General features: G+C 32.4%; 5 protein-coding genes across 5 annotated transcripts; 4 read left to right on the forward strand and 1 right to left on the reverse strand.

Annotated features, from left to right (window-relative positions):
- Positions 1 to 303: 303 nt before the first annotated feature.
- Positions 304 to 1,892, forward strand: LOC142980909 (CDAN1-interacting nuclease 1). Its single transcript, XM_076126505.1, has 5 exons — positions 304 to 560; positions 819 to 971; positions 1,073 to 1,217; positions 1,298 to 1,347; positions 1,428 to 1,892. The coding sequence occupies exons 1-5, from the start codon at positions 436 to 438 to the stop codon at positions 1,804 to 1,806; spliced, it is 852 nt and encodes a 283-aa protein (XP_075982620.1). The 5' UTR covers positions 304 to 435; the 3' UTR covers positions 1,807 to 1,892.
- A 701-nt stretch (positions 1,893 to 2,593) lies between these two features.
- On the forward strand, positions 2,594 to 4,488 carry LOC142981100 (optic atrophy 3 protein homolog). Its single transcript, XM_076126785.1, has 4 exons — positions 2,594 to 3,067; positions 3,195 to 3,363; positions 3,432 to 3,574; positions 3,657 to 4,488. Exons 1-4 carry the CDS (start codon positions 2,926 to 2,928, stop codon positions 4,010 to 4,012), a joined length of 810 nt encoding a protein of 269 aa, XP_075982900.1. The 5' UTR covers positions 2,594 to 2,925; the 3' UTR covers positions 4,013 to 4,488.
- On the reverse strand, positions 4,484 to 6,256 carry Polr3F (RNA polymerase III subunit F). Its single transcript, XM_076126784.1, has 4 exons — positions 5,915 to 6,256; positions 5,461 to 5,665; positions 4,982 to 5,233; positions 4,484 to 4,738 (listed from the first exon to the last, which is right to left on the reverse strand). The coding sequence occupies exons 1-4, from the start codon at positions 6,112 to 6,114 to the stop codon at positions 4,502 to 4,504; spliced, it is 894 nt and encodes a 297-aa protein (XP_075982899.1). The 5' UTR covers positions 6,115 to 6,256; the 3' UTR covers positions 4,484 to 4,501.
- A 475-nt stretch (positions 6,257 to 6,731) lies between these two features.
- shams (glucoside xylosyltransferase 1 shams) lies at positions 6,732 to 11,441 on the forward strand. The gene is made up of 6 exons (XM_076126376.1): positions 6,732 to 6,950; positions 7,025 to 7,334; positions 7,803 to 7,995; positions 8,149 to 8,264; positions 8,563 to 8,745; positions 9,247 to 11,441. Exons 1-6 carry the CDS (start codon positions 6,826 to 6,828, stop codon positions 9,424 to 9,426), a joined length of 1,107 nt encoding a protein of 368 aa, XP_075982491.1. The 5' UTR covers positions 6,732 to 6,825; the 3' UTR covers positions 9,427 to 11,441.
- Positions 11,442 to 12,205: 764 nt separating this feature from the next.
- LOC142980837 (NPC intracellular cholesterol transporter 2-like) lies at positions 12,206 to 14,756 on the forward strand. Its single transcript, XM_076126377.1, has 3 exons — positions 12,206 to 12,469; positions 12,810 to 12,920; positions 14,368 to 14,756. Exons 1-3 carry the CDS (start codon positions 12,370 to 12,372, stop codon positions 14,676 to 14,678), a joined length of 522 nt encoding a protein of 173 aa, XP_075982492.1. The 5' UTR covers positions 12,206 to 12,369; the 3' UTR covers positions 14,679 to 14,756.
- Positions 14,757 to 14,934: the final 178 nt, after the last annotated feature.

Below are 14,934 nucleotides of genomic sequence, written 5' to 3' on the forward strand. Positions count from 1 at the left end.
AAGAATTTGTTGCTTTGTATTGGTTTTTGTCTAACTGCGTCCACTGAATCGACATTTCGGTAGAATAAAATAGTACTAAGTGACAGATCCGTAGAGTCCGAATGGACCGTGCGATCCGATACCAACGCAGTAGAAGCGTAGCTTTATTCCCAAAAGACTAGACAAACACCAAGTGACCAAAGAACGCAACTTAGTAGGTACGATCCTTACAACTCACGAAAAGACATAATTTCTACTAAATAGTAAATTTTAGATTAGGCAACTTTGTCTGTGGTTCAACTGTCAGTCAAATATTGTCATTATTGTCACTAATGTCAGTTGTTTTGTGTAGTGTCAACTTACAGGTTGTGTTGATGCTTTGTGTTAATTTTATTTACGGTTTGAATTAAAATAAAATAGATTTAACAATCATCGAAACACCAAAAGTTTTACAAAATGACAGAAATAAGCCCTCAAAATATAATGAAGATTGAAGATTACAATGCTATTGTAGAGGACTTCAATAAGCTTCCCTCCTTTAGCCGCAAATCAGAAAACGAGCTGAAAAAGAAATACAAGCAGTAAGTATCGCTATCATAGTATCGTATCTTTTGTTTAATAATCCTTTTTATAAATAAGTTGGTGTCAATGGATGATACTAATTGGGAGTGCCCCTATTATATTACATTTAGAGAAACTGTATTGACATTGTTTCTTGAATATGCGAAGCAACACAATAATTAATGCTTTCACCTATCATAAAGCCAAGTAGAGAGCCTGCTACATAAGGTACCAATTGGATAAAATTTAATCAAATCACCTATGTATTTCTGTTTCAGTATTTCTCCATCTACTCTGGGCAGCATAATTTCTTTACTAGTACAGAGAGCTATGAAACACAGCTATAGAAAATCTCCATTAATATCAAGTAAATACCATGAATTTTATGAAGGACTTATGCGAGATAAGAGTACAGAAAATGTTATAATACAGTAAGTGATCTAAATTGTTTTTAATGATTGCAATATAAAAAGTCAAAACTGCTTTTTAAAAAAAATGATCTTGGTTGTAATAAAGTAATGTTTTTTTTCAGACTTTCCGATTGCCAAGGTATTAGCCCAGCATTGTTTGCAAGATCATTACTGCAAAGTGTGTACTCTGATTCAACAGTAGCAAAGAAGTATATTAAAGATACTACATTAATAGAAGACAAAGATTTGGCATATCAAGTATTTTTGGTAGATATTAAATTTTCTCTACAATTTTTTTAAACAATCCTTATAAAAGAATTTTATTAACATGAAACCACATTTTTCAGGGTATTATGAACGATAATCAGTATGGGCCTTATGCTGATATTATAAAACAGTAAGTTAACATCTAATTAAAATTTAATTTAAATTTAAATATGTAAAAAAATCAGTCTGATAGTATTTTTAAAATTACAGATCAATTGGTTTGGAATATGAGCTGAGGTTGGAGAGGGAGCTACGGCTCATGAATATCACATTCTCTGATGAAAATGTTCTGCGCTCAAGAGGATATGACAAGACACCTGATTTTAAATTAGATGTTCCTATTGCTGTTGATGGTTTTATTGTAAACTGGGTTGAAAGCAAAGCTCTTTTTGGGGATGAAGAAAATCATTCTGGATATTTGAAAGAACAACTTCTATGTTACTGGAATAGATTTGGACCTGGCTTGGTTATATATTGGTTTGGCTATTTAGAGACTCTAGAATCTACAGCTGAAGTAAACAGCATGTTTATATTGAGAACAAGTTTTCCTAGTAAATCAAGTATAACTCAGTACAAAATGGATATCTAACTATTACTCTCTTGTTAAAAAATCAAATCAATTCATATTTAAGATGTCAGTTAATAAATAAAATTTTATCAGACTGTTTTCCTCCCACATAATTGCAGTTTCATTTTAAAGCTATCCCTAGTATTGTAATTGTTACCTTTTTACGTTGTAGTTTGTAATGATAATATGCTAGGATACGATGGACATAAGACACAGACAAAACCATTAGACATTGCCAGTAGCCAGATCCCACTTCATTCAGTATTTAGTGTATTTACCTTACCAGATTGTGTTTAATACTAAAACTGAATGGCCTTAATGTCTATGTATAACGGCTTTTGGTTTGTGAGTACCTACTTTAGTTAGTCATTACGACGCTACTTCTGTGTGGGTGTATGCCTCATAAGAGTTAAGTGTTAATGCTGTTAGTGAATACACTAATGCTTCTTAGATTATGAGGGTAATGCATAAAAAATCTATGAGCGTTTTTGTATTTGGTGCCAGTTCCGTTTGGGCAACCTAATAAATTAACAATGTGGTACTCTTCTCTACATAATATTTAGTATTAATTCCATAGAGTACTTCACATTATTTAATAGTTAAATAAGGTACACAGGTATTTTATTCATTTTAAAACTTTTTAGAGCCATCGGGATCCCATAACATTAATATTTGAACTTGGCTGGCTAATGGATGTGAATCAGGTATCTCTACTCTTTTTTCCGATCTTCATTGAGCCTATAAATACGCAGCATTGTACTCTATGGAAATATTGTGATCACGAACTGTCAAAACATATTACGTCAAGTCGTCAAAGACAATAAATTTTCCCTACATCAAGGGGTAAAATGAAAGTTTTTATAATATTATATTTACGAAATCAAAAGACATTATTTCTATTCTTGTAGTATTTATAATATTGTGTTAAATTTATTTACCTTAGAATACTTTCCTTTTCTCGTTTGATCGACCGAACCCAGTTTACGCTGTTTTTATACTGAGTGTTGTAATACTCAAGCTCTATAAACTCCACATAGTTTTACCGATGATGTTATAACCTTGCAGACTTTACCAATAAGATCAAAATATAATATTATTTCCTTATAACAGAACGCTTACGGCGTTATTTTTCTCTAAACAATGGTCGTGGGTGCGTTTCCTATTGCTAAATTAGGAGCATTGTTAATTAAACAAATAAGTAAACCGATCGCAAATGCTTGTAAAGAACGAGCCAAAAATAATCCATTTTTTAGGACCTATGTTTGTATGCCTCCAGCTCAGTGTAAGTACCATGATACAATTTAAATCTAGACGTTAATTCATAACCGTACATAAATATATCCATTAATAATTTAATCCATACTTATTATTCTAAATACAGGGATGATTAAATAAGTTTATTTTTCTAGTTTACAACTGGTGTGAAGTGAAGGCAAAAATGTGGATTCTGAATTTAGGAAAACCAGTAAATATTCCAGTACTCAGTCAGGAAATGGCAATAGAACTTGGAGCGAATTTACTTGGTGAAACATTAATTTTTACTATTGGTGCAGGCATACTGCTAGTTGAATATAACAGGTAAGTATTTATTATTTCACATGTAATCTTTAACTTAATTGAATCTATTTGACAAATAATAATTTCAGGCAGGCGAAAAAAGAAGTTGCTAAAGAGACTAAAAGAGAAGAGGAAATGAAACACATACTTTCAACTATAACTGACCTCTACTTTACTGTTCAACAACAGCAGACACAACTGAAGGAAATGGAACGGATTATTTATTCCATAAGTATGTTCTTATATACTTTACCATTATTATATTTATCGATGTAATCTTTTTTCTGGTATTAATTATGTTTAACTATTTTTAGGTGGAAAAAAACCTACAGTTCCTCCACCTATTATAAAGGAACCATCCTTACCAATGAAAGAACCTCCTGCACCACCAGTAACTGAACCAGCAAAACCACAAAAAATGAGCTATGATAGAAATTATAACCATGTTATTGTTGCTACAACACCTTATCCTAATAATGGCTTAATTCTCCAATCTCTCAATTATATACAGATGGATGCATTTAGTTCTCTGTTTCCTAATAATGAAAATGTGAATGTAGTTAAGGAAAAGAAAGAACTTGAGGATAAAACACAGTCTAACATAAGACAACCAGCAGTTTTGTCATCAGCTTTGTATAATATTGAAAATAATTTCAGAAGCTTATTTTGAAATCTGTGATATCTGTACATATTGTTTTTTATTTGTAGAAGTGAAATGTATTTCTTTAATAGACTTTGTTAACTTCTTTTTTATTTTTGATAACTTTTAAACTTTGCTGAATCACACAGTGAAGACAAGTTGTTAACTTTTTCTTTGCTATTTTATTTTTGTTTTGTTGCATTTCATGTTTCATTTGTTTATGAACTAAATGTGAATTTTAGATGATTAGACAATCTCTGAGTTTGTACCTCAGAAAATTGTTACACAGCACAGTTGTTTAATCAGTTTGTTATGATGGTATTCAAAGGCATTAGTGACTTTTGATCTGTAGCCAGCTGTGTCGAATAATTTTCATTTGATGTCTTTATACCAAAATTGTATTTATATTGTTTTATACACATATTTATTTAGCGAATAAGTACTTTAAATATTTCAACTGTTAAAAAAATGTAGGTGTTCAAAAATAAGTAAACAAATGAGTATTATTTGTATGTTTTATTATTCAAGCCACTCAGACATGTAAGTGCAGTCTTGTGGTGTAATAAGTCCTGTGGTGGAGCACTTATGTATAAGAGGGCAGACTCCACAAGGCACTTGGACAAGCCCTGGCGCAGGTAAAAGTGGATCTATAGATCTGTATACTTTGCTGCCATCTGGGTAGACACTACTCTCTGCTTTGCCATCATATACTAAAGTATTTAGTATTGTTATTACATCTTCTACATCTAGCTGTACCTGAAACAATGACAGTTTGTTAAATTTGTAAAACTTGTAGCTATATTGGTTCATTAATGTTGCTACCATTACTCTTAAGATAAATTGATGCATTTGCTTCTAGCAATATCCTGTTGGGAATGTGTATAGTAGATACTAATAAAAATGCATACTTGTTATAGTCTTATTATGTATAAAAATTGTATTAGCTTCTAGAATTATGTAGATAATAAAACAAAATTTAACTAAATTGAGTTAACTTACTTTACTTATTCCTAAGTCGGTGATATATTTCTGAACTTCAGCTGCCGTAGCATAAGACTGTGTTCTGCCTACAATTGGACCTCTTGGATTATTTTTCATTTTATCTGATCTCTGATTTAAAAATCTGAGGCATTGAACATTAAGTATATCTACGAATTCTGATTCAAAATCTTGATCTTGGTACCAAGCTCCTCCAGATATAGAGCGGTCTGGCTCTAAGTTGTACAGCATATAAACCTTTTTCTTGGATGCCTGCAAATAAAAAGTTTATAAATTAAAAGAAACAACTTGCTTCCAAGGTAAAACCTAATATATTGTTAACTGTTAACTTTTGTGACATGTATTTTTATTCATACAATGAACAGTATAACATTTTACAATTATTGAACATTGATCATGGCTTTTAAACACGGTAGGTTAGCCATTAAATGAAAGAAATAGGAAAAACAGTGTCATACTTAACCAAGTCTTATACTTACATTAACACATTTTACAGCTTTTATAAGTTTCTTGCTTTCGAGACTCTTTAATACTTTAGTTAGTTGTGTGTTAGCTAAATTAGAACGTATCCTGATGTCACGAATCCATATTCCTTTGTTTCCAGCCTCCTCTATTAAGTTAAATACCACTTTTTCTTCATTATCTGCACCTTTCACAGCCTGCTTACTGGTCTGTGTTTTTAACCTGAATGTTATAAATGTTCCAAGAAACATGAATAAACTTGGTTATATATGAGGTGTATTACTAATGATTAGTCCACAATAAAAAATATAAATTATCAGATGTTCTTAGATGTGTTTATAATGTGTTGACATGTGGCCAATGTATCCCTATCCCTGTGTGAAGATATGTTAAATACTAGAAACCTCCTCTATTACTATCTCATACATATCACAGTATAAACTACAATAAACAAATTAATTCAATAGGTACCTGTAAATTAGAGCCCCATTTTGATTAAATAGATCGAAACACTCTTGTTGTAACAGTTCATTAATAGCAACAACGAGATCAGCTGGTGAGACTTCCGGCATAGCCGCTGTGATGTCCTTATGTGAAATACCTTTTGGATTTTTCTTAGCTATATTTATTATTTTTTCTTTTAAGGGGTCTTCTTGCTTTACGGTACTCATAGCAGTATCTGTCAAGGGTTATAGCAAATTTTAGTGTTATCGAGAAGTGGCTGCAACTGCCTCTAAATACAACGAGTTTGTTATTGACAATAATGAATTGACATTTGACATTGCAATCACACTCGGCTGTCTTATCACAAAAGCTATAGTGAGGTCCAAGAGCGTTTATGGTCTACTCTAGTGTGTAGAAGTACCTATATTAGTAAGTATTATAAAAACTAATTTGCATGTATTCGAGTTCAATATGCTCACTGACCAAATCAAATCTTAAAAAAATCGTTCTTATAATTCACGCTAAGGAATACATTTAATGTAGGATACCTACCTACTTATCACTTTTAAGCAGGGACCGGTTCGTTAGTTCGTGCAGTGTCTACATGGGACTAATATACGGAGTTCGCCGATTTATTGTTCCGTAACAGTTCGAAATTTCGAATGTCCACAGTTGTCTTTTGTTTCAATACATCTACAAAATAATTTATTTTATACCTGTTATTATGAAATGAATTAATAATATCAATTATCTTCGCAGGTAATGAGTTAAGTTATTTATTTATTTGATTAAATATCTCATCTGTCGTGACTTCAGCATCATTCTCTACTTGTCATTTGTCATAACAAAACAACTGTCATTGCTCCATTCAATTAAGTCAATAAAAATATTTAGCAACTGTTTTATTTAATCAAAACAAATGCTCTTAGTTGAGCAAAATGAGAAAGATATGCATTAAAGTGTCGATTTTACTATTTTTAAGTACTATAACCCTTTTGTACTTATATTCAAGAGTTAGTTACAATACAAACGATGTCAATAAAAGGCTGCCGAAAACATCAAAGTAAGTTTGTGGCAATTAATAAAAGAATAGTATACATAAAATACAAAATCCTAATATATTTCATACTTTTACAGAGTATTAAGTCGTATAGAAGCTAAGGATACGCAGAAAATAGTCCTATCTTTTGTAGTATGCGACTCTAGGTTTAACGAGTCGCTCAACGTAGTTAAGTCTGTGTTACTGTTTACTCGAGCTCCTCTACATTTCGTAATATTTGCTGACGACAGCCTAAGGCCACAATTTAACGATACTATGACTAAATGGAGGCATTTAACCAATAACCAATTGGATTTTGAATTACACAAAGTAAGCTTTCCTGAGGAACATGCAGATGATTGGATGAATTTGTTTAGCAAATGTGCTGCGCAAAGATTATTTATTCCTGTAAGTAAACTTGATTATATTTAGATGATATCCCTGATTGAATGTTTGTATTCTTGTTATTGTGTTATTCAGCAAATGGAAAGAGGAGTAGGAGACAGCTAGATGTCTCCTGCTACTTAAGCCACTTAGTATTCCTGTTTTCACAACATGTTTGCTAACCTATTGGTCACAGAGTGATGATATACAATCTATCTTTCTCAGTAATCTCAGTAATGCACATTCACATCCTATGAAGCATTAAATGAATATTTCAATCCAAACTAGTAGCTCCTGAAATTAGTATTTACTAACTAATGTGTGTGTTTACACTTATAGATAATAAATCAGACATGATTTGGTACTAATTGTAAATTTAAAGAAAAGCAGTAACTAAACAGAATGAAACAGTTCAGTGTATCTAGTTTTAATCTAATCCATGTAATAATGTGTACAGGCTCAAATATGAAAGATTTTATTTTACATTTTCAGAAGCTGTTACCCCACATAGATGCAATGATATATGTAGACACTGACACATTATTCTTAGGCCCTGTGCAGGAATTATGGCAATTTTTCTCACAATTTAATACTTCTCACATATCAGCCATGTCATTGGAGGATGACAATCCTAATGTATCATGGTATCCAAGATTTGCTAAACATCCATTTTATGGGAAATATGGTGAGTTGTAAATCATTTTTAATAAAATTACATTCTGGATCAAAAATCCTTTATAAGGTTTGTATTAAATCGGCTTCCTTTGATTATAAAACAACTATAAAACAACAACATTAAATAAGAGACTGTATTAACAGTGTTTTTTTATTTTATTAGGTCTGAATTCTGGTGTAATGCTGATGAATCTAACAAGAATGAGAACATTTGGCTGGGTGGACTATGTTACTCCTATTATGTTGAAGTGGAAACTATATATTCCTTGGGGTGATCAGGTACCTAATTTGTATTATTCGAAACAGTGAAGGTAGACATCTTTTGTATACATATTATAATTACAAATAGTTGGATACAACACCAAATGATCCAAGGGCCGCCAATCGCACGCGGCTCGCGCGGTCTGCATTCGGGTAAATCGCGGTTGGTATAGAAGGGCTGCACGCAATCCATAATCCACAATCCTGGATCACGGGATCGCCGATCCAAGATAGATCGTCTGGTGTAACTGGCGAAGTTCATTATTGACTTAATTTATGTAGAAACTATTTGTATAATGAAGTTTTATCATTCCAGGATATAATCAACATAATATTCCACTATCACGAGCGCGCAGTGCTGGTGTTGTCGTGCCGCTACAACTACCGGTCGGACCAGTGCATGTACGGCGACGCGTGCTCCGACGCCACCGAGCGCGGCATCTTCCTACTGCACGGCAGTCGCAAAGCTTTCCATAACGACAAGCAGCCGGCTTTCCAGGTAATATGCATAACCTTTCTTAGTAATCTTAAACAATATTTGCATTATTGTTTAGTATGTGTGTATAACAATAAATACTACTATCACTAACCATAGACGCTGATTGTGGTGTACACTCCAGATTGTGTAGAGATGCAAACATTGCAATGTAAAGTTCATTATGAAAACATTGTCCACTATATTTGTAATGCAAATCAATTAAAACATTTTTCTGTTAAAGCATCTAAGTTTTAAAAACATCAGTGTATAATTTGCATCGCTAAGTTTTGATGACGCCAACTCCCCATCAGTAACTCATAGACAGACAGAGTGTTGTGCTTTGTGACCCTGTCTAATATGATGTTTCCATCCAAAACAGCTATGTACTGGTTATTTTTACTACATCCATATTCCATAGTGACTTTCATGAAGTTTAACGACCTCCATGCTGTTTACATGTCCTTAGATGAAATCGTGGGATAACTCATTGAATCCTTGTAACAAGTGAATTTTATGTTTCAGGCAATCTACAAAGCAATCGACGAGTATGTTGTTGGCACGAATCCTTCAAAGACATTACTTCAAAATATGAACAAGTACTTCGAAGAAGCGCCCGCATCTAACTGTGGCAATTTACGAGATGCCTTCTTTAACATTCCTGTAAAAACATTTAGTAATTTATATCCGGTTCCAGACAGATAGCATGGTCACACCCTCACTAACTTTTTTATTTATATATAAGTTAAGCTATAGTAAACTATAAGTCCATGTTTCAGGGTTTTGTTTCTTAATGTTATGTATTATTAGAAGCATTTTATTTTTTAATGCTATAATTTATGAGCCACAATGCAACCATTTTAACATTTTGTTATATTTTGTAATTATTTTAAATAATTAACTTCTCGGATTTACCATTGAATCTCTTTTATGTATTATTTAGGCACTTATTACTTATGTTTAGTTATTAAGTTAGGTAGTTACTAATGTCACAAATCTGTTAAGATACGTAAGTAAGTATTCTGAAAAAGAAATGTTCGTCGAACAAATTAATATAAAACTTATTTTTATACAATGCTAAGCTTAGCTTTGGTTAATTGAACTCGAATACCATGCTTTTATACTTATTACAAACGCTGCAATACACTAACCATTCTATTGCATAGCAGTTCTCACTCGTAGATATAAATGTTAACATATTTATACAAAGAAAAAAAGTGAATTCTCAATTGGAAAAAAGAGAAGATTAAAAGGAGGTTAAACTATTATGTAGGTAGAACTCTCCTTAGCAGTAGTTAGTGTATAATGATTTGATTTAGGAGTTAATTTATGGAAATAACTGTGGTATAATTACCTCAAATGATTTGTATGTTGATCATAATTAATATATTTTTGTTATATATTTTGTAATATGAGATATTAACATGTTGTGAATACATCAATGCAGGAAATAATATTAAATAGCGTCTTTTTCAATATTGTTAAGTTTAAACATGCAATTTGAAGGTCATAGGGCTATTAAATTTATATCACAATACAATGAAAACAAGAGAAAAAAATAAGTCCCCAACCCGCACTTGTCCAGGTGGACTCAAGGCCTAATTCCTCCTTCATTACGGGAGGAGACCCTTGCCCGGCAGTGGTACATTAATGGGTCAAATTGTTTATATTATTATTATTACAGTGAAAACTGAATAGTTATATAATTATGTCGCCTTGAAGTAACATGTTATTGATACGTTGACCTCTTCACTATGACATTGACGAAAACTTTATTATGTGATTATTGAATTGACTTATGCAAAGGTCGGACGTATCGCTCTAATATAATAATATCATTGGCCGAAGGTCTGATGACTCCGGCATACATGATTTATGACATAATAGCAAAATTTTAATAAATATCTATTGACGCTGTATTGCTTATTAGATAAACAATATTATAGTATTATTTAATTTGTAATGCTGCTACTTGCCTTAATAGTCACAAGATATTAGTAATTAATTATGTTTATTATTTATTTTGTATCCTGTTATTAAATCGTAATAATTTGTTTAAGTAAACGTAATAAGGCCTGAATAGGTATGTTATATCTAATGGTACTTACCTGTAATATTTATTTTGAATCTCTTTAATGTTTATATTTCAAGGTGCAATACTACAGCCATGAGCAGTAGTAGACATCTTACCAGGTTATTGGTATAGATGTTATATGAATAGCCATAATATGAGTTATTTTGACTACAGAAATGCAACTTCATAATTAAATTTTACCTGTGTAATAAGGAATAAATCTGTAATCTGTGTTTGGAATACGTCTTTCACTGGCACTAAGGCTTATATAATACATGTGATATGTAACATTTTGATGATTTTGTATCTTATGTTGCATTTGATATAAAATATTGACATATACAAAGCAATAGAAGTAAGTGAATGGTAAGGTTTTTTTTTATAATACTATGTGGTCAATGGCCCAAGCCGTTCACAATTTGAATCTACTCTTGATAACACTTGATGCCACCTATGTAACACTAATTTGTAAATTATATGATGTTTACAAATATCTTACTCTCAAATATATACCTAGGTAGTAAAAAATAATATAAACATTATGCGTAAAAGACAAAAATAAAAATGTAAAGTATTATATCTGCCTCAAGTAATTAAGTTAAAGCAATGTATAATTATTATAAAATATAACTACTTTTTATATCTTCATCTGTGTTGTTAGTTTGTCCTTTCCGCAACGTTAACGCGACTAATGAGCGTACTAAAATATAAAACTAACTTAATAATAAATCATAATGTAGTAACAGAAAAATTGATTACTGACCAGGAATTAAAATATTGATCTAATATACGTATACATATTATGCTGATTTCCTTGCAAAAAATACATTTATTCCTGTAGTTTGGATTTAATAAAACTACCCCTCTGGGCTGTCCGTTTCAAAATGACTTGCAAAGATGTGATGACGGGCATGACGACCAAATTATATTTTGAGACATCGCATTGGTGATTTTATATCATAGACTTAGCGTGTTTTGCGCACGCGAGTGATTATACATGATACAGAAGTTAGACTACATGACGGTCAAAGAGGTCAGGTAAATAACATGATGAAAGAACTTACCATTTTAAACCAACATCAGGTAATCAGTAGGTACAATAATATCGTTGATATTTTAAGCAGGATGTCAAGAACATAAAAAAATAAAATCTAATTAAAAATGAAAATATTTATATTATGTTGTGCAGTTGATTATTTCGGGAAGTATATTCATGTGATGATTAATTCACTTTTTTGCATTTTTTGTTAAAGTTAGGTCTGGTTACGATTAGTTTTAATTAAAAGGATAATTATTAAGGCAGTTTTTTAAACTGTTTACTGAAAACGTTCGCACGTATTGTTATGTTTTTCCTAAGTATTTGCATAAATATTGAGTGTTGATTAGATTATAGAGTTTATATATAAAGGCGGTCACATCTGTACGGTCAAAATGTCTCCGTAGGTGGCCTTGTGAACATATCAGTCGATGTTAATTTGCTACAAACGTGTGTGAGATTTACAGATTATTAGAGCCTTTTAGTTGTTTAGTAGGCTGGTGTTGTGATCGGACGTATTCGTCTGTACTTACTTACAATGAATTCATTTTTGAAGTCGTGGTTATTTATTGGTATTATAGCAGTAGTTGTGGCAACAGCATGGACAGATTCTATAACACCAGTTGAACAATGCCGAGGTATGTACTACGTACTATGTTGAGATATGATAAATTCCTTAAACCTAAGAAAAACTGTGGATTAATTTTAAATTAATATCTTATAAATAATAAAACATTGATAGGAAAATAAAGTCTTATTTTCGTTTTTATGCTTAATCTATGGATTTTTGGAAACACTGCAACGTTGTCTATTAAGAAATATCAGAATTGCGGAAATTAAAAAAAGCTTTAAAAAAAATCTCTTTCTATAAGATGAAAGTTTTGGACGTAGATAAGTGTATCTAGGCACTTGCCTACTTACCTACTTATCCATTAGTCAATATCGTGAAAGTACTTACTATCGATTCTTGTGTTACAGGTGAATCGTTTGAAAATCTGCCAGAAAGGATTCAAGTGAAACCGTGCGGTAAAACACGCTGTAAACTGCCGAAAAATTCGAATGTTACCGTTGTATTCAAATTTAAAACAAGTAAGTGCCTATTTATAAAATTAATCGATAAGTTGAAGGAAATGATAGAAGAGAGTATAGAGGTGAGATTGAATCGACACGGGTACCTACATGAAGTTTTAGATATGTCTATCACGTTGGAAATATTGCAAGTCTCAAGATAAATGGCCCTGCGTTTAATAATGGTTAATGTTTCAACTAATATTAGACTTTGAGAAACGACTACAACGACAACGACCTCATGTGTATTGCAGACGCGATTTTTTGTCCTTGAATTTAAATTAATTTGTTGTTTTTTGTTGAAACAGCAAATTTTCGTTTTGACCTAATAATGATTACTCAGTGTACACTGTCTAAAGTTATAAATTATTTATTTATTTTTATAATTCAGAGTCAGGCTAGTGGAATAACACACTAAAATGATAAATTGTCTTGTACCGAACCCTCTCTAGTCAAATCGTGCAAGTTTTCAATATCATTCTTTATATCTGCTTAAAATCTTGTTAGCATACGCCATTCCGAAAAATCTGGTAAGTTTAGCTGTAGCCTGTCAGATAAACATTCTACTTATAGTTAAGACACGGTGTTTGTTAGCAACTGTCGACAGTCAAGTTGGAAACGTTGTTATTATTTGTTATCACTGTGATTATTGCTTTGTGTCAACAAATCTTAAAAATAACTGAGACAAGGAAAACTTGATATGTAAATTACTTTCGATTTCGGCCACCGACAAACTGGTTTCGAATTATGTCGAACCAACTAATATGTTAACTAAAGTTAGGTAATAGATGTTACAATAAATAATTAATTATTAAGATAAACTACCGCTAAATGTACTCACGATGCGGGGGTGAATGAAGTGAGAGAGATTACTCTCATGCATATCTATCATACTCATGATAAACGGGGTCAAAGGTTGGAGTATATATGTTACTGTAAAAGTCCGAACGGTGGTAAATCCTAAGATTTTCCGGTATAACCTAAGATTTACCAACTCGCAATGGTAAAAGTCCGAACAATTCTTTTATTTCGAACTTTTACCTATATTCACTTGATGATGTCGAGATGTCGCCGGAGCCCCGCTTCGCGGGGCTCCTCCTTCTGGGTGGTTAAAAAAAAATAACCACGAAGGCTAAGGTGGGAGCTTCGCTTCGCTCGCTCCCACCTTAGCCTTCTAACCTAACCTACCCAATACCCATGTCGCTTTGCCCAAAACTCCTCTTTTATAAGTATGTCACAGTATATAGTTATACCATGAAATAGTTATAAACATAGTTATGAAGAAAGATTTTTTTATATATCGTAACATAGTTTTTAAACTCTGGCTTGTTCGGACTTTTACCATTGAGAGTTGGTAAATCTTAGGTTTTACCGGAAAATCTTAGGATTTACCACAGTTCGGGCTTTTACAGTAACATATACGCACTGGTTTTACGTTATTATAGTAATTCGTTATGTACGTTTTCAGAACAAGAAGTGAAGACTCTTGTAAACGATGTAAGCGCGGAGATCTCTGGTATCCCACTTCCATTTATCGGAGTGAGTGGTACGAGTGCGTGCGATCACATCACGCACGCGGATACGGGCGAGGCTGCGTCGTGCCCGCTGGCCGCCGGTCAGGAGTACGTGTACACCAACGTGTTCCCCGTGCTGTCCGTCTACCCCGCCATACAGTTGCGCGTGCATTGGAGTCTCAATGATGGTAACGACAAAGTGATATGTTTTGAAGTACCTGCCGTTATAACATCGAAAAGTGCAAAGAAGAAATCTCTTTTGTAAGTTAAGTCTTCTATAGAATACTTCTATTAAAAATATTTTTATAATACAATAAAATAAATAAAATATGTTTCTTTATTACGTACACTATTTCGGAACGGGCACTAATTGTGCTGATCACACTTATAATTCTTGATGGGATTGATAATTGGAACCCGCCTCACGAGGTTCGGGGGTTAGTGAGGCGACCATTATATCAACATTTCTGTATTGTAAATGTGTTTGTTGGCATTTCATAAAGAGTTCAAATAAAACTCAC

The sequence above is a fragment of the Anticarsia gemmatalis genome, chromosome 19 (genome assembly GCF_050436995.1).
Source record: "Anticarsia gemmatalis isolate Benzon Research Colony breed Stoneville strain chromosome 19, ilAntGemm2 primary, whole genome shotgun sequence".
In the NCBI taxonomy this organism is placed as follows: domain Eukaryota; kingdom Metazoa; phylum Arthropoda; class Insecta; order Lepidoptera; family Erebidae; genus Anticarsia; species Anticarsia gemmatalis.